At 33.7% G+C, this 24,672-nt stretch overlaps 4 protein-coding genes across 6 annotated transcripts; 1 reads left to right on the forward strand and 3 right to left on the reverse strand.

Moving 5' to 3' along the window:
• Positions 1-4,703, forward strand: DPB2 (DNA polymerase epsilon subunit B2). Its single transcript, XM_047294176.2, has 13 exons — positions 1-266; positions 340-520; positions 1,086-1,239; positions 1,369-1,500; positions 1,762-1,839; positions 2,291-2,395; positions 2,515-2,595; positions 2,702-2,832; positions 2,939-3,033; positions 3,115-3,214; positions 3,330-3,444; positions 3,560-3,670; positions 4,166-4,703. The coding sequence occupies exons 1-13, from the start codon at positions 107-109 to the stop codon at positions 4,304-4,306; spliced, it is 1,584 nt and encodes a 527-aa protein (XP_047150132.1). The 5' UTR covers positions 1-106; the 3' UTR covers positions 4,307-4,703.
• Positions 4,704-5,087: 384 nt separating this feature from the next.
• Positions 5,088-7,487, reverse strand: LOC124822201 (protein-S-isoprenylcysteine O-methyltransferase A-like). 3 transcript variants are annotated; one of them, XM_047294180.2, is made up of 3 exons: positions 7,321-7,487; positions 6,279-6,357; positions 5,088-6,166 (listed from the first exon to the last, which is right to left on the reverse strand). In XM_047294180.2, the coding sequence occupies exons 2-3, from the start codon at positions 6,355-6,357 to the stop codon at positions 5,580-5,582; spliced, it is 666 nt and encodes a 221-aa protein (XP_047150136.1). In that variant the 5' UTR covers positions 7,321-7,487; the 3' UTR covers positions 5,088-5,579. The 3 variants fall into 3 exon arrangements, with proteins under 3 accessions (XP_047150136.1, XP_047150135.1, XP_087969576.1); XM_047294179.2 differs by lacking the exon at positions 6,279-6,357 and having other exon boundaries at positions 5,088-6,278; positions 7,321-7,484; XM_088113450.1 differs by having other exon boundaries at positions 5,088-6,357; positions 7,321-7,484.
• An 8,553-nt stretch (positions 7,488-16,040) lies between these two features.
• Positions 16,041-16,538, reverse strand: LOC148199794 (uncharacterized). The gene has a single exon (XM_088112289.1). The coding sequence runs from the start codon at positions 16,521-16,523 to the stop codon at positions 16,041-16,043; it is 483 nt and encodes a 160-aa protein (XP_087968415.1). The 5' UTR covers positions 16,524-16,538.
• A 5,885-nt stretch (positions 16,539-22,423) lies between these two features.
• On the reverse strand, positions 22,424-22,921 carry LOC148199795 (uncharacterized). The gene has a single exon (XM_088112288.1). It carries the CDS (start codon positions 22,904-22,906, stop codon positions 22,424-22,426), a length of 483 nt encoding a protein of 160 aa, XP_087968414.1. The 5' UTR covers positions 22,907-22,921.
• Between the last annotated feature and the right edge of the window lie 1,751 nt (positions 22,922-24,672).

Raw genomic sequence — 24,672 nt, forward strand, 5'->3', positions numbered from 1 at the left:
TTCCATTTTCCCCCCATTTCTTCCAAACTAAGGATTTTCTAGCGCCAAACCTAATCCTCCTGTCAACACTGGGATTCCAGAGAGAGAAAGAGTGTGTGACAGAGAAATGAATGCTTCAATGAGGAAAAAGGTTCAAAGGAAGTGTAAGATAAGAGGCTACAATCTCAAAGTCGATGCTCTCGACGAGATCCTCTCCTTCGCATCTCGCTTCGAAGGCGACGAGGATGAAGCAATCGATGTCCTCCTCAAAGAGCTTGAAAAATCTCGTAATCACTCTCTCTCTATCCAACTTATTTGTCCAATTTCGATTCTACTTCTGAAATGCTGAACAAATTGCAGTGAAATCCACCATAATCGACAAGGAGACAGTGCACCGTGTGGTGAGCCAACTGCTGGAAGTTGAGGCGGACATGGAGGATAGCTCCGATGCTGGCACCAGCACCTCTTCCGCCATTCGCGTTGTCGATGCGTTTCTCGTCCCGAAGTATAAATACGACACTGTCAGAAAGCAGTTCTACGAGTAAGATTTATAGTTCTGGTTTTTTTGTTGTTTGGTTTGCTCTTTGGAATCGAAGGTTGGCAGGAATTTCCTTTAACGTGAATTTTTTTTTATATTTCAAGATACATTTAGAGGTACAGCGATAAGTGAAATAAGAATGTTTAATAATTTGATTGCAAACTGAAAATGCAACAGAAAATCGAAGCAAAAGGACTATTGAAAATTCGCTATGTTCATATTTTGTTTTTCTGGCTTTTCTTTTATATTTTCCTTCTGATTGAATTGGAATGTTCCTAGCTTTGGTTGTTGTTGGTTTTATTGAACTCTTATTCGAGAAATTGGAAGCTTGGTGGAAAAAGAAGTTGGATATTTAACCAAAAGCTGGGGAAATAGACGTCTTGTTGATGAGTTCTATTGTGTAATTATACGACTCATCATCTGCATCCTATTGCACAACAGGTTGTAGTTTGATTGTATATTTTAGATGACTACAGTTAAGCAATTTATAAGAATTTTTGTGTTGGTTGTTGTCTTGCACTTGGACTTGATTAGGCCCATACTTCTGTGTTTCTTGTTTTTGCTCCAGGCATACGGGCACCTTGTCTATTCATGGAGAAGCATCTGCAAAAGCAGCTTTGTACAGGGATAGGTTTCTGTTGTTGTCCCAGAGGCTCTCTCGTGACCAGCATTTTTCCAAACCTGCTTTTGAATCTGAATTTTCTCATTTCGGGAGTTGTGAGGTAGCATGGGTGTTTCAATTGGCTTTAAAATCAATTCGTCTGTCAGATGTTTTCAAATGCTTACATCCAGTTTTTTTTTTTTTTTTTTTGAGGAGAATTAATATATAATTTTATGTTATCCTGCATCAGATATCTCCTATTCAATCTCTGGTTGGGCAAACAGGTAGAAAATGGGTGATGGGCGTAATATCTCAGCTGGAAGATGGTCATTACTATTTGGAAGACCTTACAGCTGCAGTTAAAATTAACTTGTCCAATGCAATATCCTTTAGCGTTTTGACAATAATTTCTTGTATATATTTTGTAAGAGCTACATAATCATTATATATTTTAAACTAAATTGCGTTTTTCTTCCATGAGAGATTCTTTAATCCAAGTAATTGTATCTTGGTGCAAAGTGCTAAAAGTATAAATGCCATATTTCCATAAAAAAATTGCTGATTTTGTATGCTATAACTCATAACAGCTCAAATTTTATATAAGCGTGAATCTATAATCATCTGTTTCTTTGACTAGCAATACAAGATAACTACAGGACTTTTTTCAGAGAACACTATAGTTGTGGTTGAAGGGGAGATGCTCGTGGAGGGTATTTTTCAGGTTCTTGTTAGCATGCCCTTTTCATTATGTGTTTCATGATATCTTTATTTTGTAAAACTAACATATAAATTATTTTGTGAGGTAAGAAAGCAATGATTTATATCTATTATTTGGAGAATTTAAACTCGTCATATTTAGGAAAACAGAATTTCGCATATAAATATTAGGTAAACATCAAATAGGAAAAGCTTATAGTTTTTGTACTTGAAAGATGCTAATAGCTAAGGAATTAATTACTTTAACTTCCATTTTGCGAATGCGTTCTGGCATTCCTAACCTATGTATTGAGGCTTAGGGAATTGTTTCCTATTTAACTTAAATCTTGATAAATATTGCTTAAATTCTTGGGCTTGTTTGAGTTTTTTAATCACAACAACATAGACCAATTTGTTCTCACTTCTGCTATTTCCACTCTGATTTCTGCATAATCAGTGCATTTTTTTCTCTGCAGGTCTTAACATGTGGATTTCCTCCACTGGAGGATAGAGATAAGTCTCTGAAAGTACTTGCAGGGAATGACTTTTTTGGTGGTGGTACTCTTACAAAAGAGGAAACTGTATCCTTATGATGCTTTCCTTGTATTCAACTGATCAAGTTTATTATTATTATGAAACCCGAAGTTCTTATGGTATCATACTCCAATGAAATTGCATCTTTCCTATGCCTTTTAAATAGATTAGACTGGAAGAGATGGAGAAAAGAGCAGTAAATGACATGTTTGTCATACTTTCTGATGTTTGGCTAGACAGTGAAGAGGTACTTTGCAACGTGGATTTGTTTCTCTTCTTTTCTTCGTTTCCTCTGGAATTTTGTTTTTATTATGTAGCTTGATGTAATCTTGATGGTGTTTTTCCTAGAGAAGGCTTTGACAAAGCTAGAGACTGTTCTGGATGGTTTTGAGAGTGTGGAAGTGGTTCCTTCCTTATTTGTTTTCATGGGAAACTTCTGTTCTAGGCCATGTAACCTTTCATTTCATTCTTATTCGAGCCTCAGGTGAATTTCACTTCCCATGCTTGTATTTCATTCCCTAAGAGTGATAATATAAAGGATATTTTATTATTAGGTGAGAATATAAATAATTAGAAAACTTAATATTCAGAATGCAGTTTGGTAAGCTGGGGGAAATGATTGCTGCCCATACACGGCTGAAAGAGCAGAGTCAATTCCTGTTTATCCCAGGTCCCGATGATGCAGGTATTGACGTTGTTGATTGTTATTGCTCTCGCTCGCTATTTTCTTTATGCGCTATTCATCACTTTTAGCAACTTCTTCCAGGTCCTTCTACTGTTCTTCCTAGATGTGCTCTACCAAAATATTTAACTGAAGAACTCCAAAAGCACATACCCAATGCAATATTTTCAAGCAACCCTTGCAGGTTAATGTTACGTTTAAATATTATTTCGTGAGACACTCATTAATTGTGAATTTTGGGCTCCAAAATTTCCTTGGCAAGCTGATTGTTTATACAACGTGCATCTGTTTGGTTACAGGGTCAAATTTTATACCCAAGAAATTGTATTTTTCCGCCAGGATATGCTGCATAGAATGCGTCGCTCATGTTTGATGTCTCCTTCTACGGAAGAAACTGATGATCATTTTCAACATGTAGTTTTTCCCTCCGGTGTTTTCTACTTTATTTTCTAATAGGTTTTAGTTTCTGGAATTTTTTACAGTATTAGTTTCTAAAATCTAACTTACGGAATTTTGGTTTAAATTGCAGCTTGTTGCTACCATAACCCATCAAAGTCATCTCTGTCCACTGCCCCTTACTGTTCAACCTATCATTTGGAATTATGACCATTGTCTTTATCTTTATCCAACTCCTCACACGGTACTGCTCATATTTGAATTTTTGTTGTGGCAAAGATATTTAAATAATGTCTGGAAATAGAAGTCTACTTTGCAAACTGACTGCATATTCCATTTTGGGTAGTGTCGAAATTGAAAGGTCGCAGATTAAAATTGCATGCAATACTGAATTTCTAAACTCATTTTCATTTTTTTTTTCATCGTCGTGGGGTATTTGTTAGAATACAGTGGGTAAATTCTGTGTATCTTTGAGCCACTGCATTTTTTAACAATAGTAAACTCTTAATTGTTTTGAGAGAGGAAAACCAAATTCAACGCCCCCCCCCCCAAAACTGGAAGTATTGAATTTTTTTTACATCACTGTCTATTCTATTTGGCATCTGTCACATCTCTAGACCTTGAAAATGGTAACCGTAATATGACATTTTCAAAACGACTGGTTTACTTATGTTTTGTCTCAAAGCCACAAAAGAATGTTCTTATGCTGATTATGTTTTGTTGTGATATCTTGATCCAGATAGTTTTGGGTGACAGAAGTCAGCAGAAAGCATTCAAGTACACAGGAATCACTTGTTTTAATACTGGTTCCTTCTCAATTGACAGCACGTTTGTGGCATATCGTCCCTGCTCTCAGGAAGTTGAATTGTCAGCCTTGTAGTAAACTTGGCATAATTAGTGTTGGTCTCATCCTCTTGTCATTAGCATCTGGGACATGCTGGCTTTGCTATTCTTCGTGAGATATGCAACCATTAATAAAGCTGGAAATCTGGAATTGTTTCCTTTTCCACTTGGGAAGATTGAATTCACAGCAGTAAGCTGGAATTCTATTGTATCATATAAATTACGTTGTTAACCAGGCAAAATTGTTGTATGGTAGGTATCTGCTAATCTAGATCTAGTTGAAGCTGTGAATTTTTTATGTAGATAGATACTTCTTGTTAGTGCATAGTACAGAAGATGTGTTTTATATATATAGACTTAGCTACGATATGTAATTGTTGAATTATCAACCAGTTAGTTCATGATTTCACAGGCATAGCTTGTTAACAGACTCATCAATTTCCATCATCGTCATAATTTTCAAGCTTTCCAGTCTGCTTGTTATGTTCTGATTCGTAGTTTGAAAGTTTTGATCATTAACTATTTTTGCGATGAATTGTTTCGTTAGCCTAGTTTTTTGGGTCGTCCTTGGCGATGCTACCAGCTTGCTTTCTAGGATATTTAATTGATTATTACTTTCTAGAACAAACCATTCCGTTTATATTTTTCATTTTAATCATATCAATGTATTCTGAACAAATTTAATCCTCTCCGGATATTGGCATGCCCAATCCTATTCATTGATTGATTAGTTTAACAGTAGTTAGAGATTGTGACTGCAGGAAGAGATTTTGCTGGGCAAAAAATCCTAGTAGAGATGCAGTAGACGATACATGATATACAATCTAATGGTAGTACTGCTGCTCATTAGTGACAATTTATTTTTCTAGCTTTTAGCCTTGCAGTGACCTTACAAGACTGCAGATACCTAAAAAACAGAATCCTTGTTAAGTGGTAACTAAGCTAAATTTTACACATCAGAACATGCTGACCAGAGAATGTCATAATCATTGCCAGCGATAAAATCAGTAGGCTAGCAAAAAGTCCCATGAATAACATGCAAAAATCTAGTCCAGACCACGAAAAACCTAATATGGAACACTATCTAACCCCAATCCTGACTTTCGTTTTCAGATGCTCCACACAAGCACAGCTGCATATAGCGAAAGGAGATGTTGCCATAGCCACAAAAGCTGAAAGCAAGCACTTTACACCTCCACCATTGTGAAACATGGATCAAAACTGTTCGAGAGAAAAATGGTTCAAACTTCCTTCATTACTTGGAATACATGGTGACAGAATATCGCTCAGCTCACTGAATTGACCATTCTTCATTTCACAAATGGCACCCCTGATCTCACTCTTCGGGCATATTGCTCATACTCTCTTCCAAAAAACTGTCTCAAAAAGAATTCTTCGTAAGGTATTCGCTTAGAAAAAAATCGCCAGACAACAGCTGCAAATGCAATAGTTGATATGGGATTGCAAAGCATTATTTGAGTGCCAACAGACCAAACGAGGAACCCACAGTACCCTGGATGACGAATATATCCATATATGCCATGGGTAATCAGCTTGTGATCATTGTCGTGGTATATCTTTATAAGATGTGTAAAGGCTTTCCAAGCTGTCAAAATTCCCATCTTCCTTACAATTTCCCCAATCACAACCAGTGCCAGACCCAAATTACTGAGCACCCAGTGTTCCTTCATCTCCGGTACTAAAATAATCTCAATGATGTATTCAAGCACCGAAAAGATCATCGCCAGAACATAGTGTCTGCTAACCAAAAGTGACTTCAGAGTTATATTTGATCTCCCATGAATGACAGCTGCTAGCAAATATTCAGAACCGTGAAAGAAGACAATTGCAAAGAGCATTTGAGATAACTGTCTGGAAGCTGTGTAGCTAAGGATTTCTGTCATTTTGTTCAAACAGAGTCAATCAGTATAGCTTGTTTGCAGTCTGGTTAGTTTAAATGTATTTTGATTTGCCACAAAAAGACTTGGCTGATGAGGTACAAGTCAGACCTGAAAAATGCAATTTGTAATGTAAAATCAGTATTGGAAATTCAATTCCATCACCAAGAAAATGCTTCAAGTAGGACATCTGTAAAAAATTAGATAAGGATGGATCAAAACAATAGTCAGGGACTAAGACAGGATTTATTAAGATAAATTGATGCAAAATCACTTGAATGAAAAAAAAATGCGTATGTTAAAAATCAACTTCTGAAGAAGCTAGTGCCATAGAATGTTTACAATGCAAGTACTCATTTTAGTTTTTAACTTCAATTTGTCTTCTCCTATAAGTGTTTCTGGAGTAGTTTATGCGAAAACAAAGATACAGGTTCCAGTTTCAGAATCCTGTCATGGTGCTTGGAGGGCATTACCACAATTATCAGCGGATTCACGAGCCAGATAAATTATAACAGAGGCAACCAAACCTTAATCCACAAGGAAGGGTTGCATGAACAGATCAAACAACAATACACGATTCTATAAAAAAATAATCTATTTTTCAACATGTGTCATGTCATAATATTCAATCACAACCACCAATAAAAGAAAAGGCCTCTCTATAAAGATCCCAATCAACTTAGAACTTCGTCAAATATTCATGACAAGCTAAATAAATTACCTTCCAAATTTCAGTAGCGTTAATTTCTACTTTTACCTCGTTCTTTCGGTAAATAAAACATCCTTTCCTAGAAATTGACGAGGGTTATCTAGAACAACCTTAAAAAATGAAATTGCCCACAAATTTACAGTATAACATGACAATACATCACATGAATTAACCAAAAACGCACACGCCAATTATCAACACGATAATTGCACTTCCACAATAGGCGAATGAATAAAAAAAAATCTATTTCTTATAGTCACTGTATAACGAATACCCTATACCCTTTCCAGTTCCCAGAATTATAGTTGATTAAAATACATAATCAAAACAAAAAAGAAAGAAAGAAAGAAAAAGGTACCAATCTAAGAATCTAAACAACAAAAGAAGACAGAAGGGAATTTCAACAGGTATCTGGTTTAAAAATCAAAACTTCCAGATTCGTACCTTGTCGGAATTGTTCAAATCGCAACTTGGTAGAACAATGATTGACCTTGGCGAATGGGGAAGATTTGGAGCCAAATAACTGTTGAAAACCCTAATTCCGGAACAAGAAGATGACTTGCACAAGCTTAATAGACATACATTTATTTAGAAATAGCTTTCTTTTTTTGCACTTTGTTATCGATTTTTTCCCTAATATAACTCTTGAAATCTGTGTCGTGTGTTACATGTGTTACATGTGAAAGAGTAAGATTTCCAAAAAATATACTTTAAAAAATTAAGAAAATATATATTGTGTAGTGTTTATTTAGAAAATATACACATGCATATTAAGTTAATTTTTAAATATTTAGTGCATATCAAATATGATTTATTAAAATTAAGAAAAATAATTAAATATATTTTTAAATAAGCATGTGTTGTCTAATCAAAGATATTAAAAAGCTTAATTGCTTATTTGGTCTCTATATTAAGTGGATTTTTTCACTTTAATATCCGGTTTTAAAAGTATATCTATTGGATCCTAAAATTGTATAAATTGTATGAATTAAATTCCTTCCATTAAATTGGCATAAACGGACTTAACTTTAGACTCACAATAGTTTTTGGAACATATATGCTCGTGTTTTAAAAGGTGTATAACTTTTGAAAAGATTGAAATCACATTAATATAGTTTATTATTGATTATATAATCCAAAATAAAACAAAAACAAATAATTTTTCTTTTTGAACCATATAACATAGCATATTTATTTAACACTTATCTGAAAAACAAAAATATAGAAGTAATAAAAATAAACAAAAAAAACACTGTAGTTTTCTTTTTAAAATGTAGGAATCACAATGGAGTAGGTTTTTTCAATCTCATCTCCAAATAATAATTCATCTTTGTTTCCTTACCGAGCTGAGTTAAAATTCTTTTTCCATCCACATTCTCATGGGGGCGAGTGTACCCATACTCATGTTTATGTCCATCCCTCTACTGATTAAAATATTAATTAAATAATTGTTTACAAAAAATAAAAATCATAACAAAAAAACATCATATAATTAAGTATTAAATGTTAAAAGGGTTTATATTTTCTTTTTATCTAATGTCAAATATCAATAAAAAAAATTATAATTCTATACTATCAAATAAGATGATTAAATAATAATTAAATAAAGGTCAAATAATTATAAAATAAAAATAAAAATTGTCAAATGTATGTCCTGAAAATAAATTACAAAACTAGAAAAAGAATTATATAAATTATTTATACAATTTGATTAAATTTATATATTTTAATAATTTAAAACAAAAATAAATATGTGAAAGAATACGAAAACATATATGTATCCAACCTGATTCTCAAACTTAATTTTAAAAAGTTAAATATATAATATGAGTCATTTATCTTCTCAATCCAGAGAAAGGAATCTGAATGATAGTTACTGATTAGGAAAAATGTAGTTTGATGTTATTTGACATGTAAAATAATCTTAAAAAAATTAAACTTTTGTAATTTTAAGGAAAAAGAGATATGAATAGTAACGAAGGGTTATGTAAGATAAATGGATTTCAAAATAACATTCACCTACTCATTATAATCCTTTAGTCTAAAAGAGTTTTGGAATTTCTTTTGGGCCTTCATATTTCGTTGTTGGGCTTGCTATCATTTGTGACTCCATTTATTTCAATCATCTTTCTATCATTTGCCACAACACAGAACAATAAGAACACACAATACGTATTATTAAATCATTTGTGACACCATCCAACAATGTCGTGTTATCTATTATGAAAATTTCTGTTACCTAAAATACTCCGAAGAATCACCAAGTTATTTTCCACAGCCTAGATTTTAAAATATATCTTCAGTATCATGTAAAAGAAAAAAAGAAACATATCTTCAGCAACAGGCAAAAGTCAATCAAATGGTGATTAAGATTTTAATTATTGACTCATAGTAATCAAAATTTAATCCAATAACTAGTTATTCTTCATTGAATTACACTTAAAATTTAACTTTTAATGTTTTGTCCTAATTCACTTCTTGTTATTACATAAGTTGTCCTTGATGGAACAATTTTCCAAGAACTTAGGAAAATAAGATGAACAACAATATAGATTTGATATAATCTTCTAGGCGTGAATACATGCTTTCCTAAAAGCAATATTTCGTCCCTTATAAAAGTGAAGGGATCACGAAATCCGATTTTAAGATACAAAGAAGAAATACAACGATAATACTCAGTCTTAGTGTTAACATCAAACAAGAATAAAATTCTCATGAATTGATTTGTGTGTTAAGTGAATGAAAAAATGTAGAGAAAAAGTCTCTCTTTATGTGTACATCAATAGAGCACAGGATCCCTTTATATAGATATTGATCAGGCATCTTTCAAATCCAAGAGATACTAGATTCTGATTAGTTACATTTCTTCATAAATGATTGTAATTTTTCATGAATGGTTGTAAATCTTCATGAATAATTGTAACACTTCATTGGTTATAATTCTTCATGAATAAATGTAACTCTTCATGAATATAAAAACTGTCTCTAATATTCTTAAATTCCAATTGGTTAAGTGCACGTTTGGTTCTTCTTGTAAGGTCTAAAGTAGTTATTAGTTAGAGATTATATGATAATATCTAATGAGATCATGTTATCGTTTGAAGATTTTAAAGCAAAAAGGTAAATATTGGATGCAACAGATGAGGTCTACAGTTTGACAGCACTTAGGACATTATCAGTTTCTAGTCAAAGATAATGTGATGAATATGCTTTGTTTCAGTGCATGCATGATAGGAATTGCAGAGAAGTCTCACAAAAAAGTAAATTTTCAATACACTGCGTGAGCACTTTTGTATTTAGTATAATTGAACTTTGACTGCTATATGATATCAGAACAAAAATATCCTCAGGATCACAGTAAATTCCTGAACATTCCTTCATCTGCGTTCTGGGGTTCAATAATTTCTTCCTTTGTGCTGTCCAACATGGTATATAATTCAATTTCAAGTTCCTAACATGTGGAAAATAATGTTTGGAGAACAAGTTCGTGGAACAAATTCAGTGACTGCAACACTGTATCTGATGTTAACATCAGCATGATTATCCAAGTGGGGTTGTTACAAAGAAATTGAGCTTTCCATGACTCCAATTTTTGTGTATATATATATGATAAAAAAAATGTTGCAATCATGCTAAACCTATTATTTCACCACTCAACACTTAAGCCTAAAGATATGGTCATAATGGAGTTTATGTTCTATATGCTACTGATAAATTTCACTACTTTCTGTTAACTTCAAATCTTACACAACAGTGGGAGTTCCTTATTTTAATGGAACAGTTCCTTTTCTCATATTTGGGTTGTTATATGTCAATTTTTTTCTTTGTTTAATATTAGAGGTAAAGGGTTGGAACAGTCATAAATTTTCAGTAACAGAAACATTATCATACACTTAATTTAAGGCCAAAATTGGAGGCATATATATATATATATACTGATTTAAATTCTAAAGGTGTTATATTCCCGTCAAGGTCAATGTATAGACCTATAGAAGGTAAGCCTGTCCTACATGGACACTGATATCTCTGTCCTATACCTAATACCCATAACCTTATAAGTAAGTTGCACTCAATATACTGCATTCAAACTTCATTTCACTCACAAGCTTTTTTTTACTCTTAGTTAATTAAAATGTAGATCAATCAAAATAACGATGAAAGAGACAACCATATGATATTTCTAAGTTAAAATGGAATTAGAGATGTAGGAAGTAGGAAAACTGAGGTGGGTGGGTGCACCATTCTTGGGTCATGATAAAAAGGAAATTCCTTAGAACATTTAGAAAAGTTGGTTTTCAGTTTTCAGCTATCAGAAACAGTTCGTTGGTGGATATAACTTCCTAAAACAGAAACACTTTCTTCCACATTTAGGTGACTGCATCAAATCAGAACATCTGAACCAAGCAGGGAAAATGAAACTTAGTTTTAGTTCAACAAAATGTGTTTTTTTCCCTTAATCTTTTTTGTTTTCATTGATAATTACAAAAGGGTAACTTCATTTTCTCTGTGATTCAAAACTAAGTATATTTTCTTCTAATATATATGAGATAGAATTTAACACATGTAATCAAGTTATGTTAAAAGAATGAGTTTTATACAACGATTCATTTCAATCAAATTCTCTTGTGCAGAAGAAATCTGCAATGTTTAAGAAAGTTGAGTTAATTAACAAAAATTTTCTTAGGGGATAAGGAAGTTGTGTTCTGGTTTGGTAGGTGATGTCAATGTAAGGTTGATCCAAAATTGAAGTGCTGAAAATTATTCTCTCCTAAAAACGAAAGAATGACTGTAGAGTTGTGAGTTGATGAACTGGCATGGATCTTTGAGAGGAAGCTTCACCATTTAAGCATCACAATCTACATTGACCTGACTTTGGGATTTGTTAATTAATTGGTTGGAATGAAAAGTTAATTTGCTATCCATTTGGTTGTTATGTTTGTTGATGAGTTATGTTCCTTGTTAGGAGAGACTAATGACAGAAGAAACTCCTATAATGATATTCCTAAAATTAGCATGCAAGTACATCAGAATTGAAGTTCTGGTACTACCAAAACCAATTCCATGTAGCAGCAAAGTTGCCACAGTTTATAAGGAAAAAAAAAGTAGGTAAAACAGGTGAACCAAATTATACTTTTCACAGTATAGTATAAGTTGAATACATGACAACAATATCATACTTTTCACAGTATAGTATAAGTTGATCAACCAAATTATATGAATGATTTATATGAATTATGAAGTTTTTATGAAGAGAATGTAATGTTTTTGTGGAAGGAAGAGATATTAGGTTGAAGTGTGATGGTGCATTGTTGAGATTTGAAGAAAACGGCTGAGTTAGCTAGAAATGTTTGAGATGAGATGAGATGAGAGAGATGGTGGGTGAAAGATTTAGGTCACTTTTTAAAGAAGCAATAATTGTGGAAGAAGAGGGAAAGTTAGGCCAACAGTCGAAACTCTCATTAAATATAACGGAATGTTTACCTTCACTTTAAGTCTTTTGAATGTGCCCTAAATCACATCTTATATTATTTTATTATAATAATTATTATTATATAATCTATAACTATTTTTCATACTACCATGTTAAATGTTATAGTTGTTGAACAGTCATACACAAAATTATTTGAATCTTATGAAAATAAAATAAAAAAAGAAGCTTATTTATGATAAATTTGAAAGATTTTAATTAATTTTTTTGACATATTAAATATTTAAAAATAGATATTTTTAAATTGAGATATTGTTATTATATATATATATATATATATATATAGATATATATATATATATATTTTTTTTTTTTCTTAACTGGTGATGTGACTCTTATATTAGTTTGCTTCATTTTGTCTCATTATTAAGAAATGGGGGATTATATAATTAATATAATGTAATATTGTGAATAATGTTTATATTAATAACGGTAACATTTGTTTTTCTAATTAAAATGTGTTTGATAATGAAAATATCACACTCTCATAGTTTTGATATCAACTCTGCTTGTCTATTTATTAAAATTTTATGATTTGATACAAATTTTGCTTAAAAAATTTATTCTAAAAATAACCCATTTTATTATTAGAGAAAAAAAAATACTTGGAGATGAGATTTTGTGTCGGTAATATAGTTTGATCAATTGTTCTATTTACCCAAATTATATTCTTTTAAAAAATATTTGTAGACTCTAAAAAATCAACATATACACTACCCTACATGTTAATTACCTCAGGTAATTTTAATTAATTAGCTAATCAACCGCAAACTTATTCAACCTTCACTATCCATGGACGTGGGTTTTTAGTTTTTAATTTTCAATGTAATTTTAAAAATAAACTGTATTTGGCGAAAAAAAAAACTTTTCATTTCAGTTTTGAATTACTTTTAAATTTATTTCCAAAATCAAGAAAAAACGAGTTCAGCTTTTACTTTTAGAAGGCCTTTTATTAATGGCGTTGGCATACATATAAATCCCTTCAAATAATTTTAATAGAATAAATATGTAGAGATCTATAAAGTATAATATTTTTACATTTTTTAAAACATTATACTAATAAACATAATATATTACTATTTGACTATAAAAGACGCTCAAGAATTAAAGTATGCTTTTTTTAACGAGTGTAATTTTTTTATGAAAATTTCGTTATTATCGCTTTGTTGTATCTTTAAAACATACTAATTATTTGTGATGATTGATTAATTATTTTATGAATATAGAAAGAATTGTAATTAAAAAGCAGTTTTCCTTCCTGCTCTTAAGTCAATTAAGTCTTGTTGTGAGAAAGAATTGTAATTAAAAAGCAATTTAAATAAAATATTAAGGAGTTGTTGGAACCTGATTATCAAGAAAAGGGAGTTATTATGAACACTAATTTAGTCAATTAACACATTCTCATCTCTTACGTATATCATCAATCACTTCTTAACCGAATTGTAGCACCTATTTATGAAATATAATCATTTTCAGTTTTCTCTAAACTATATATAAACATCATTTTCCATGGTGGGTTACCATATTGGTTAGATATCCATGTACAGTTCATACATGTATAAAACACATTTCATCAATAAGTTTTGTAACATAACTTTTCTATTAGGTTTCTTAAATTAAATTTTTTGTTTCTTTTCAAGGAAATATTGAAATATCTCACTTTAAAGGTTGTGCAACTATGGAGTGAAATATGAATAAATAATATAGATCTAGACAGTGAAAAGGACATCTAAAAATGAATATATATATATATATATATATATATATATATATAGATATATATATATATATATATAATTAATATCATATTTATGTATTAAAAATTTCATATTTTCATATTTTTATAATATTTAAATTGTACTATATGGTCAATTATGAATCGAAATGTAACATCCCAATATCTCACGCTGGATAATTCATAATTTATATATTGTAACATTACATTTACGGTAATATCCCGTAATCTCACACTTATAAATTCATAGATAATATATGTCTACACATGTTTTAAACTCAGATTTCAACTATAAACTCATAAATATAATTCGAATTCTTCTAGCTTATTCTTCTGTCTCTCTCTTCATTGGCATTGGATCAGACGACATTCCTTCATCTGCTCCCGTATAACATCACGCATTATACGATCATCGCATTCACATGCACACACAAGTAAGGGTGAGCTAACATGCAACAAATCATTTATAAAACATGTATAATTACCTTGATATAAACATCATATAATAATTATGTTCGACACCCTCATACCACAATTCCTATTAGATACTCGTCTCACAATACCCAATAGACACCACAATACCCAATAGACACTCATCCGGATGATACGTTGATGAGCGGTCACGGGAGGTTATGCACTTGTAATGACTTCTACTTCTTTTTACAAATACACTTTCAAAATACTTCATACCATTCACAAGGTTAATCCCCTCACTATGTCCAAAACCGGCACATAGACCAGGACCTCCTGCTCCTCTCACCACATAATTCATCCCTCTCTACTTGAGACTAGATGATTATTAGAGTATCAGGATAACCTCCAACTACGGGACCCTCAACATCAACATATACACAAATACCATAATATTACTGAATCTCTCCACGAGACTCATGCCATACTCATATTCCTCAACTCACATTATACCCCTACAAAATCTCCCCATAATACTCATAACATGTTCAGATGCATAAATTCAAATGCAATATAATAAAATACAATCATCGCATAAATCACACAAACTCAATATATTGCATAATAATTTAACAGTACTCAATCTGTTCAATAGGATTTAAGTTAAAAACTTGTCGAGTAGACTTCCAGGAAAGAGAGGTGCGTCACAATGGACAACTTAAGTACCAAGTCTTTCCTTAGCCAAAGTGTTCCTCAACTAGTTTTTAACAAATTTCTTATTTACAGATTCAAAACAACAGCATATAATATTAACACTGAATTTCAATATAGATTAACATACAGTAAGCATTAACAGTATTCACACAGCAGAATTTCAATATATGAATAGTAATAAAACAATACTAAATCATAATATAAAAGCATAGAACTATTAAATCATAATATAAAAACATATAAAGGTTAGCTCCCCTACCTCTATTCCAGACGTCTCTTGCTCTGAATTTATTTCTCTGAAACCTTTCAGAACCTCTACCCTTCTTGCAACTAAAAATTTCTCTCTAACTTTCTATCACTTGATTTCTCTTCTCTTGGTGCAAAATACCCTTCCCTCCCATGGCTATTTATAGTAAAAAAAATTTACTATTCATTAATATTTTAATATTATTTATTATTTTAATATTATTTAAAAATAATATTTCAATCCTTTTCTCACCAAATCTGATCCTAATTTCTACCTACTACTTTCTTCCATGCTAAGGAATCCAAATGCTGAAAATTTATTTTTACTATTCACTTTTTACTATTTACTATTTACTTTTTACTATTCAATTTAAAAAATTTACTAAATAAGTTACCAAAAATTTGAACCTTTCCTTCTAAAATTACTATAATTTTATATCCAAAATTTACATTTTTCCATCCATTAAAATTATTATTACTAATAAAATACTAAAATTTACTATAATTATTTTTCATGGATCTTACATTCTCCCCAACAACAAAAATTTTCGTCCCCGAAAATTCTATACTTCAAGAAAATAGTTGAGGGTATAATTGTTTCATATCTTCTTCTAATTCCCATGTAGAGTCACCTGTCCTTTTATCCCAAACTACCCTGACTAAATTAATCGTTTTTCCTCTAAGTTCCTTTGTTTTAGTATCTTCTATACAAACAGGTTGTACTTCTACTGAGAGGTCCTCTCGGATTTGAATCTCCTCTATTTCTATAATGTGGGAAGGGTCAGGTACATACTTTCTTAGTTGGGAGACATGAAAAACTGAATGAAGATTCGCCAACTGAGGGGGTAGCGCAATCTCGTAAGCGACTGGCCCAATTCGTCTCAAAATTTGGTATGGACCAATGAACTTAGGAGAAAGTTTCCTGGAGCGAAGTGCTCTTCCAACACCCGTGGTTGAAGTTACTCGCAGAAAAACATGGTCCCCAGTCGCAAACTCTAACGGTCTCCTCCTTTGATCTGCATACGATTTTTGTCTACTCTGAGAAGCCTTCATTCTTTCCCGTATCAATTTTACTTTGTTGGTGGTTTGTTGTAGTAGCTCAGGTCCTATTAAAACTGATTCACCATCTTGATACCAACACAACGGAGTTTGACATCGTCGGCCGTACAGAGCCTCATAAGGTGCCATACCTATGCTTGCTTGGAAACTGTTGTTATAGGTAAATTCCACAAGAGGAAGTATTTCATCTCAACTACCAAGATGATCTAATACACAAGTTCTTAACAGATCTTCTAATGACTGGATAGTCCTTTCAGATTGTCCATCAGTTTGGGGATGATATGCGGAACTCATTCGTAATTTGCTGCCCATAGCTTCCTGTAGGGTTTGCCAGAATCTAGAAGTAAATCTTGGGTCTCTGTCTGACACAATGCTAGAAGGTATACCGTGCAATCTCACTAGTTCCTTTATGTACAATTGTGCCAGCTTAGTCATTGACATTCTCAGATTTATTGCCAAGAAGTGAGCACTTTTTGTCAATCGATCAATGATGACCCAGATGGCATCATTACCCTTCATTGTTCGTGGTAAATGGGTAACAAAATCCATAGCAATGCTATCCCATTTCCACTCTGGTATGTCTAATTGTTGTAGCATTCCTCCAGGCCTTTGGTGTTCCACTTTTGCCTTTTGGCAAGTCAAACAAGCTGCTACAAACTGTGCTACTTCCTTCTTCATCCCTGGCCACCAAAAGGACTCCTTAAGATCTTGATACATTTTAGTCATGCCGGGATGCATGCTAAAACGACTCTTGTGTCCTTCTTCAAGGATTAATCTTTTTATTTCTGCATTGTCTGGTACACATATTCTTCTTCTAAATTTTAATACTCCATCAGGTCCTAACCTAAACTCTTTAGTTGATTCTGTTTTGATCATTTCTGCTATCTCTTTCAGGTTAGGATCCACCAATTGTTTCTCTTTGATTAAAGTTAGAAAGTCGCTAGATATAGTCAAATTACTACATCTAATGAAATCTACTTCATATTCCATATGTAGCTTCAGATCTCTGAATTTCTCCACCAATTCCAATTCTTTGATCATCATATGAGAAACATGTACCATCTTCCTACTCAAAGCATCAGCTACTACATTCGCCTTTCCCGGATGGTACAAAAGTTCGAAGTCATAATCCTTTAAAAACTCTATCCACCGCCTTTGCCTCATATTTAGCTCTTTTTGGTCAAATAGGTACTTCAAACTTTTGTGATCGCTGAATACTTGAAATTGGACACCATAAAGATAGTGTCGCCAAATCTTCAGAGAAAATACCACTGCTGCCAATTCTAGATCATGAGTAGGATAATTCTTCTCATGAACCTTTAATTGTCTTGAAGCATAAGCCACCACCTTCCTTTCTTGCATAAGCACACATCCTAACCCCTGGTGTGAAGCATCACAATAAATCTCAAAAGACTTACTTGGATTTGGGATAATCAATATTGGTGCACTTGTCAACCTGTGCTTTAATTCCAGGAAGCTTTTCTCACACTTATCCGTCCAAACAAACGGTTGATCTTTGCGAGTTAGCTGTGTTAAAGGCGCTACTATTTTAGAAAAACCTTCTATAAATTTTCTATAGTATCCAGCTAAACCCACAAAGCTTCGTATTTCCGTCGTAGTCTTTGGTCTCTCCCACCGTAACACTGCTTCCACCTTGGTTGGATCCACTGCTATGCCTTGAGCTGATATAACATGTCCCAAGAATTACACCTCATGTATCCAGAATTCACACTTTGACAACTTTGCATATAGTTTCTTTTCTCTCAAGATCTCAAGCACAATTCTTAGGTGCCTCTCATGTTCTTCTCGACTTTTGGAATAAATAAGTATGTCATCTATAAAGACTACGACAAACTTATCTAAAAAGGGTTGAAAGATTCTGTTCATGTAATCCATGAACAAAGCTGGAGCATTAGTTACTCCGAATGGCATAACTACATACTCGTAATGCCCGTATCTTGATCTAAAAGCAGTCTTCTGTACATCTTCAGCTTTAACCAAAATTTGATGATATCCAGACCTTAGATCTATCTTTGAAAATACTTGAGCTCCATGCAACTGATCCATCAAATCGTCAATCCTAGGCAAAGGATACTTGTTCTTAATGGTTAGCTTGTTCAACTGCCTGTAGTCAACACACAATCTAGAGCTCCCATCTTTCTTCTTCACTAGCAGTACCGGTGCTCCCCATGGTGATACGCTTGGTCGGATGAATTGTTTTTCCAATAGTTCTTCAATTTGCTTCTTCAGCTCTGCCAACTCTGCTGGGGCCATCCGATATGGAGATATCGATACGGGTCCAGCTCCAGGTATTAAATCGATGGAAAATTCTACTTCTCGTTGAGGTGGCAATCCTGGTATTTCTTCTGGGAATACATCACTAAACTCATTAACTATGGGAATATCAAGATTTTGTTTATCTTTCTCAATTTCCACATGAGTCAAGATAATGAAACACAGAGATCCATCTTTTACTTCCTTCAACACTTGTTGTAATGACAACAACTCCGCTTCTTCAGGATCAGGGAAAATCAACTCCTTCTTGTTACAGTCTATAAGGATACGATTGGTAGATAACCAATCCATTCCTAAGATTACATCTAAACCTTGTAGAGGTAAAGATATAAGATGTACTTTGAACCTACGTCCTTCTACAATGATTGGACATTGAGGACACATCCTCGATGTTTTTATCAATTTGGAGGCCGGTGTAGATACTATAAGATCATACTGCAGCTCTTTTACAGGTAGGTTCAACTCTTGAATAAGAGTTTCAGACAAAAAGGAGTGTGTCGCTCCAGAATCAAACAATACATTCAAGTCTTTACCAGCTATATTACAACATCCAATGATGAGAGTACCTGATTTGGCAGCTTCTGCTCCCGTTAAGGCATAGACTCTCCCAGTCGCTTGTGGTCTATTGTCAGTCCTTCCCTGTTGAGGCGGTTGTTGAGGTTGAGTTGTTCCTCTTCTGTTAGAGGGACAATCTCTAGCAAAATGTCCTTCAGCTCCGCAAAGAAAACATTTGTTGCGCAGATTAACTTCTGGACAGACGCTTTTCAGATGAGGTCCTCCGCAGACGAAACATTGGATTATTCTCTGTTGGTGTTGTTGCTGATGAGGATTCCTCTGAGGTTGTGGTCTATCATAAGGTCGATTCCTTACATGTTGTTCAAACTCGTGACCCAGATGGTCCTCCTACCCTTGGTAACTTCTGAACTTCAACCTCACTTATTAACCTTTCCACAGCTTTGGCATGTTCTACTAAAGCAGCAAACTCCTTAATAGCTAAAGGATTCACAGCTAGTTGAATGTTTGCTCTCAATCCATTTTTGAATTTCCTGCTCCTCCATTCTTCATTTGACGGTTGGGTGTAGAAACGAACCAAGTGTTTGAACCTGTCTGCATATTCAGTTACAGATTTGTTGCCTTGCACCAGCTGCAAGAACTCCACCTCTTTCAAATGTCTCACACTGTCCGGAAAGTACTCAGCGTAAAATTTACTCTTAAAAATTTCCCAAGTTATAATCTCACCACTTTCCTCTAATACCAGCTTTGTGTTGTTCCACCAGTGTACTGCTTCCCCAGATAGCTGATACTCAGAGTATGCCAACCTAGTTTCGGGTGGACACCTCTTTGCTTCAAAAATCTTTTCCAAGTTCCTTATCCAGAGATCAGCCTCATCCGGACTCGTTTTCCCATTAAAAATAGCTGGACGATGTTGCAGAAAATTTTCTAAGGTCCATTCCTGAACTCTCTGAGGTTGAGCTTCCACACGGGTGCCATTCTCGGCTAGTTGTCTTAAGGTTTCCGCATGTTGTCTTTGGCTTGCTTCAGAATTTAGTCTGGCCGCTTCTAACTGTTGTAGGGCCGTTGTGTGCTGTTGCATTAAAGCAGCTCCCTGTTGTTGAAGAGCGGATGCGATAGATTCTAAAGCCCTTGCAAGGCTAGGTACCTCAGGGGTTTCACGATTGGGTTGTCTACGAGCCATTTCTCTCTGTTCATACAGAGAATTATTGTTATTATAATTTATAATATGAGTTTGTAGGATTAATCCACAACTCTTAGGTCGTCTTAAGGACGAACCGCTCTGATACCATTAATGTAACATCCCAATATCTCACGCTGGATAATTCATAATTTATATATTGTAACATTACATTTACGGTAATATCCCGTAATCTCACACTTATAAATTCATAGATAATATATGTCTACACATGTTTTAAACTCAGATTTCAACTATAAACTCATAAATATAATTCGAATTCTTCTAGCTTATTCTTCTGTCTCTCTCTTCATTGGCATTGGATCAGACGACATTCCTTCATCTGCTCCCGTATAACATCACGCATTATACGATCATCGCATTCACATGCACACACAAGTAAGGGTGAGCTAACATGCAACAAATCATTTATAAAACATGTATAATTACCTTGATATAAACATCATATAATAATTATGTTCGACACCCTCATACCACAATTCCTATTAGATACTCGTCTCACAATACCCAATAGACACCACAATACCCAATAGACACTCATCCGGATGATACGTTGATGAGCGGTCACGGGAGGTTATGCACTTGTAATGACTTCTACTTCTTTTTACAAATACACTTTCAAAATACTTCATACCATTCACAAGGTTAATCCCCTCACTATGTCCAAAACCGGCACATAGACCAGGACCTCCTGCTCCTCTCACCACATAATTCATCCCTCTCTACTTGAGACTAGATGATTATTAGAGTATCAGGATAACCTCCAACTACGGGACCCTCAACATCAACATATACACAAATACCATAATATTACTGAATCTCTCCACGAGACTCATGCCATACTCATATTCCTCAACTCACATTATACCCCTACAAAATCTCCCCATAATACTCATAACATGTTCAGATGCATAAATTCAAATGCAATATAATAAAATACAATCATCGCATAAATCACACAAACTCAATATATTGCATAATAATTTAACAGTACTCAATCTGTTCAATAGGATTTAAGTTAAAAACTTGTCGAGTAGACTTCCAGGAAAGAGAGGTGCGTCACAATGGACAACTTAAGTACCAAGTCTTTCCTTAGCCAAAGTGTTCCTCAACTAGTTTTAAACAAATTTCTTATTTACAGATTCAAAACAACAGCATATAATATTAACACTGAATTTCAATATAGATTAACATACAGTAAGCATTAACAGTATTCACACAGCAGAATTTCAATATATGAATAGTAATAAAACAATACTAAATCATAATATAAAAGCATAGAACTATTAAATCATAATATAAAAGCATATAAAGGTTAGCTCCCCTACCTCTATTCCAGACGTCTCTTGCTCTGAATTTATTTCTCTGAAACCTTTCAGAACCTCTACCCTTCTTGCAACTAAAAATTTCTCTCTAACTTTCTATCACTTGATTTCTCTTCTCTTGGTGCAAAATACCCTTCCCTCCCATGGCTATTTATAGTAAAAAAAATTTACTATTCATTAATATTTTAATATTATTTATTATTTTAATATTATTTAAAAATAATATTTCAATCCTTTTCTCACCAAATCTGATCCTAATTTCTACCTACTACTTTCTTCCATGCTAAGGAATCCAAATGCTGAAAATTTATTTTTACTATTCACTTTTTACTATTTACTATTTACTTTTTACTATTCAATTTAAAAAATTTACTAAATAAGTTACCAAAAATTTGAACCTTTCCTTCTAAAATTACTATAATTTTATATCCAAAATTTACATTTTTCCATCCATTAAAATTATTATTACTAATAAAATACTAAAATTTACTATAATTATTTTTCATGGATCTTACATTCTCCCCAACAACAAAAATTTTCGTCCCCGAAAATTCTATACTTCAAGAAAATAGTTGAGGGTATAATTGTTTCATATCTTCTTCTAATTCCCATGTAGAGTCACCTGTCCTTTTATCCCAAACTACCCTGACTAAATTAATCGTTTTTCCTCTAAGTTCCTTTGTTTTAGTATCTTCTATACAAACAGGTTGTACTTCTACTGAGAGGTCCTCTCGGATTTGAATCTCCTCTATTTCTATAATGTGGGAAGGGTCAGGTACATACTTTCTTAGTTGGGAGACATGAAAAACTGAATGAAGATTCGCCAACTGAGGGGGTAGCGCAATCTCGTAAGCGACTGGCCCAATTCGTCTCAAAATTTGGTATGGACCAATGAACTTAGGAGAAAGTTTCCTGGAGCGAAGTGCTCTTCCAACACCCGTGGTTGAAGTTACTCGCAGAAAAACATGGTCCCCAGTCGCAAACTCTAACGGTCTCCTCCTTTGATCTGCATACGATTTTTGTCTACTCTGAGAAGCCTTCATTCTTTCCCGTATCAATTTTACTTTGTTGGTGGTTTGTTGTAGTAGCTCAGGTCCTATTAAAACTGATTCACCATCTTGATACCAACACAACGGAGTTTGACATCGTCGGCCGTACAGAGCCTCATAAGGTGCCATACCTATGCTTGCTTGGAAACTGTTGTTATAGGTAAATTCCACAAGAGGAAGTATTTCATCTCAACTACCAAGATGATCTAATACACAAGTTCTTAACAGATCTTCTAATGACTGGATAGTCCTTTCAGATTGTCCATCAGTTTGGGGATGATATGCGGAACTCATTCGTAATTTGCTGCCCATAGCTTCCTGTAGGGTTTGCCAGAATCTAGAAGTAAATCTTGGGTCTCTGTCTGACACAATGCTAGAAGGTATACCGTGCAATCTCACTAGTTCCTTTATGTACAATTGTGCCAGCTTAGTCATTGACATTCTCAGATTTATTGCCAAGAAGTGAGCACTTTTTGTCAATCGATCAATGATGACCCAGATGGCATCATTACCCTTCATTGTTCGTGGTAAATGGGTAACAAAATCCATAGCAATGCTATCCCATTTCCACTCTGGTATGTCTAATTGTTGTAGCATTCCTCCAGGCCTTTGGTGTTCCACTTTTGCCTTTTGGCAAGTCAAACAAGCTGCTACAAACTGTGCTACTTCCTTCTTCATCCCTGGCCACCAAAAGGACTCCTTAAGATCTTGATACATTTTAGTCATGCCGGGATGCATGCTAAAACGACTCTTGTGTCCTTCTTCAAGGATTAATCTTTTTATTTCTGCATTGTCTGGTACACATATTCTTCTTCTAAATTTTAATACTCCATCAGGTCCTAACCTAAACTCTTTAGTTGATTCTGTTTTGATCATTTCTGCTATCTCTTTCAGGTTAGGATCCACCAATTGTTTCTCTTTGATTAAAGTTAGAAAGTCGCTAGATATAGTCAAATTACTACATCTAATGAAATCTACTTCATATTCCATATGTAGCTTCAGATCTCTGAATTTCTCCACCAATTCCAATTCTTTGATCATCATATGAGAAACATGTACCATCTTCCTACTCAAAGCATCAGCTACTACATTCGCCTTTCCCGGATGGTACAAAAGTTCGAAGTCATAATCCTTTAAAAACTCTATCCACCGCCTTTGCCTCATATTTAGCTCTTTTTGGTCAAATAGGTACTTCAAACTTTTGTGATCGCTGAATACTTGAAATTGGACACCATAAAGATAGTGTCGCCAAATCTTCAGAGAAAATACCACTGCTGCCAATTCTAGATCATGAGTAGGATAATTCTTCTCATGAACCTTTAATTGTCTTGAAGCATAAGCCACCACCTTCCTTTCTTGCATAAGCACACATCCTAACCCCTGGTGTGAAGCATCACAATAAATCTCAAAAGACTTACTTGGATTTGGGATAATCAATATTGGTGCACTTGTCAACCTGTGCTTTAATTCCAGGAAGCTTTTCTCACACTTATCCGTCCAAACAAACGGTTGATCTTTGCGAGTTAGCTGTGTTAAAGGCGCTACTATTTTAGAAAAACCTTCTATAAATTTTCTATAGTATCCAGCTAAACCCACAAAGCTTCGTATTTCCGTCGTAGTCTTTGGTCTCTCCCACCGTAACACTGCTTCCACCTTGGTTGGATCCACTGCTATGCCTTGAGCTGATATAACATGTCCCAAGAATTACACCTCATGTATCCAGAATTCACACTTTGACAACTTTGCATATAGTTTCTTTT

Source organism: Vigna umbellata, chromosome 4 (genome assembly GCF_029865625.1).
Source record: "Vigna umbellata cultivar VRB3 chromosome 4, Vumbellata_1.0, whole genome shotgun sequence".
NCBI lineage: Eukaryota > Viridiplantae > Streptophyta > Magnoliopsida > Fabales > Fabaceae > Vigna > Vigna umbellata.

Excerpts from the sequence above, each read along its gene's own strand:
- LOC148199795 (XM_088112288.1), bottom strand. The coding sequence starts at position 22,906 with ATGAAGGCTTCTCAGAGTAGACAAAAATCGTATGCAGATCAAAGGAGG.
- LOC148199794 (XM_088112289.1), bottom strand. The coding sequence starts at position 16,523 with ATGAAGGCTTCTCAGAGTAGACAAAAATCGTATGCAGATCAAAGGAGG.
- LOC124822201 (XM_047294180.2), bottom strand. The coding sequence starts at position 6,357 with ATGTCCTACTTGAAGCATTTTCTTGGTGATGGAATTGAATTTCCAATA. Across the intron at positions 6,167-6,278 it reads TTACAAATTGCATTTTTCAG|AAATCCTTAGCTACACAGCT; the intron begins GTCTGACTTGTA and ends ACAAAATGACAG.
- DPB2 (XM_047294176.2), top strand. The coding sequence starts at position 107 with ATGAATGCTTCAATGAGGAAAAAGGTTCAAAGGAAGTGTAAGATAAGA. Across the intron at positions 1,501-1,761 it reads AAATTAACTTGTCCAATGCA|AAGATAACTACAGGACTTTT; the intron begins ATATCCTTTAGC and ends GACTAGCAATAC. Across the intron at positions 2,396-2,514 it reads CTCTTACAAAAGAGGAAACT|ATTAGACTGGAAGAGATGGA; the intron begins GTATCCTTATGA and ends CCTTTTAAATAG.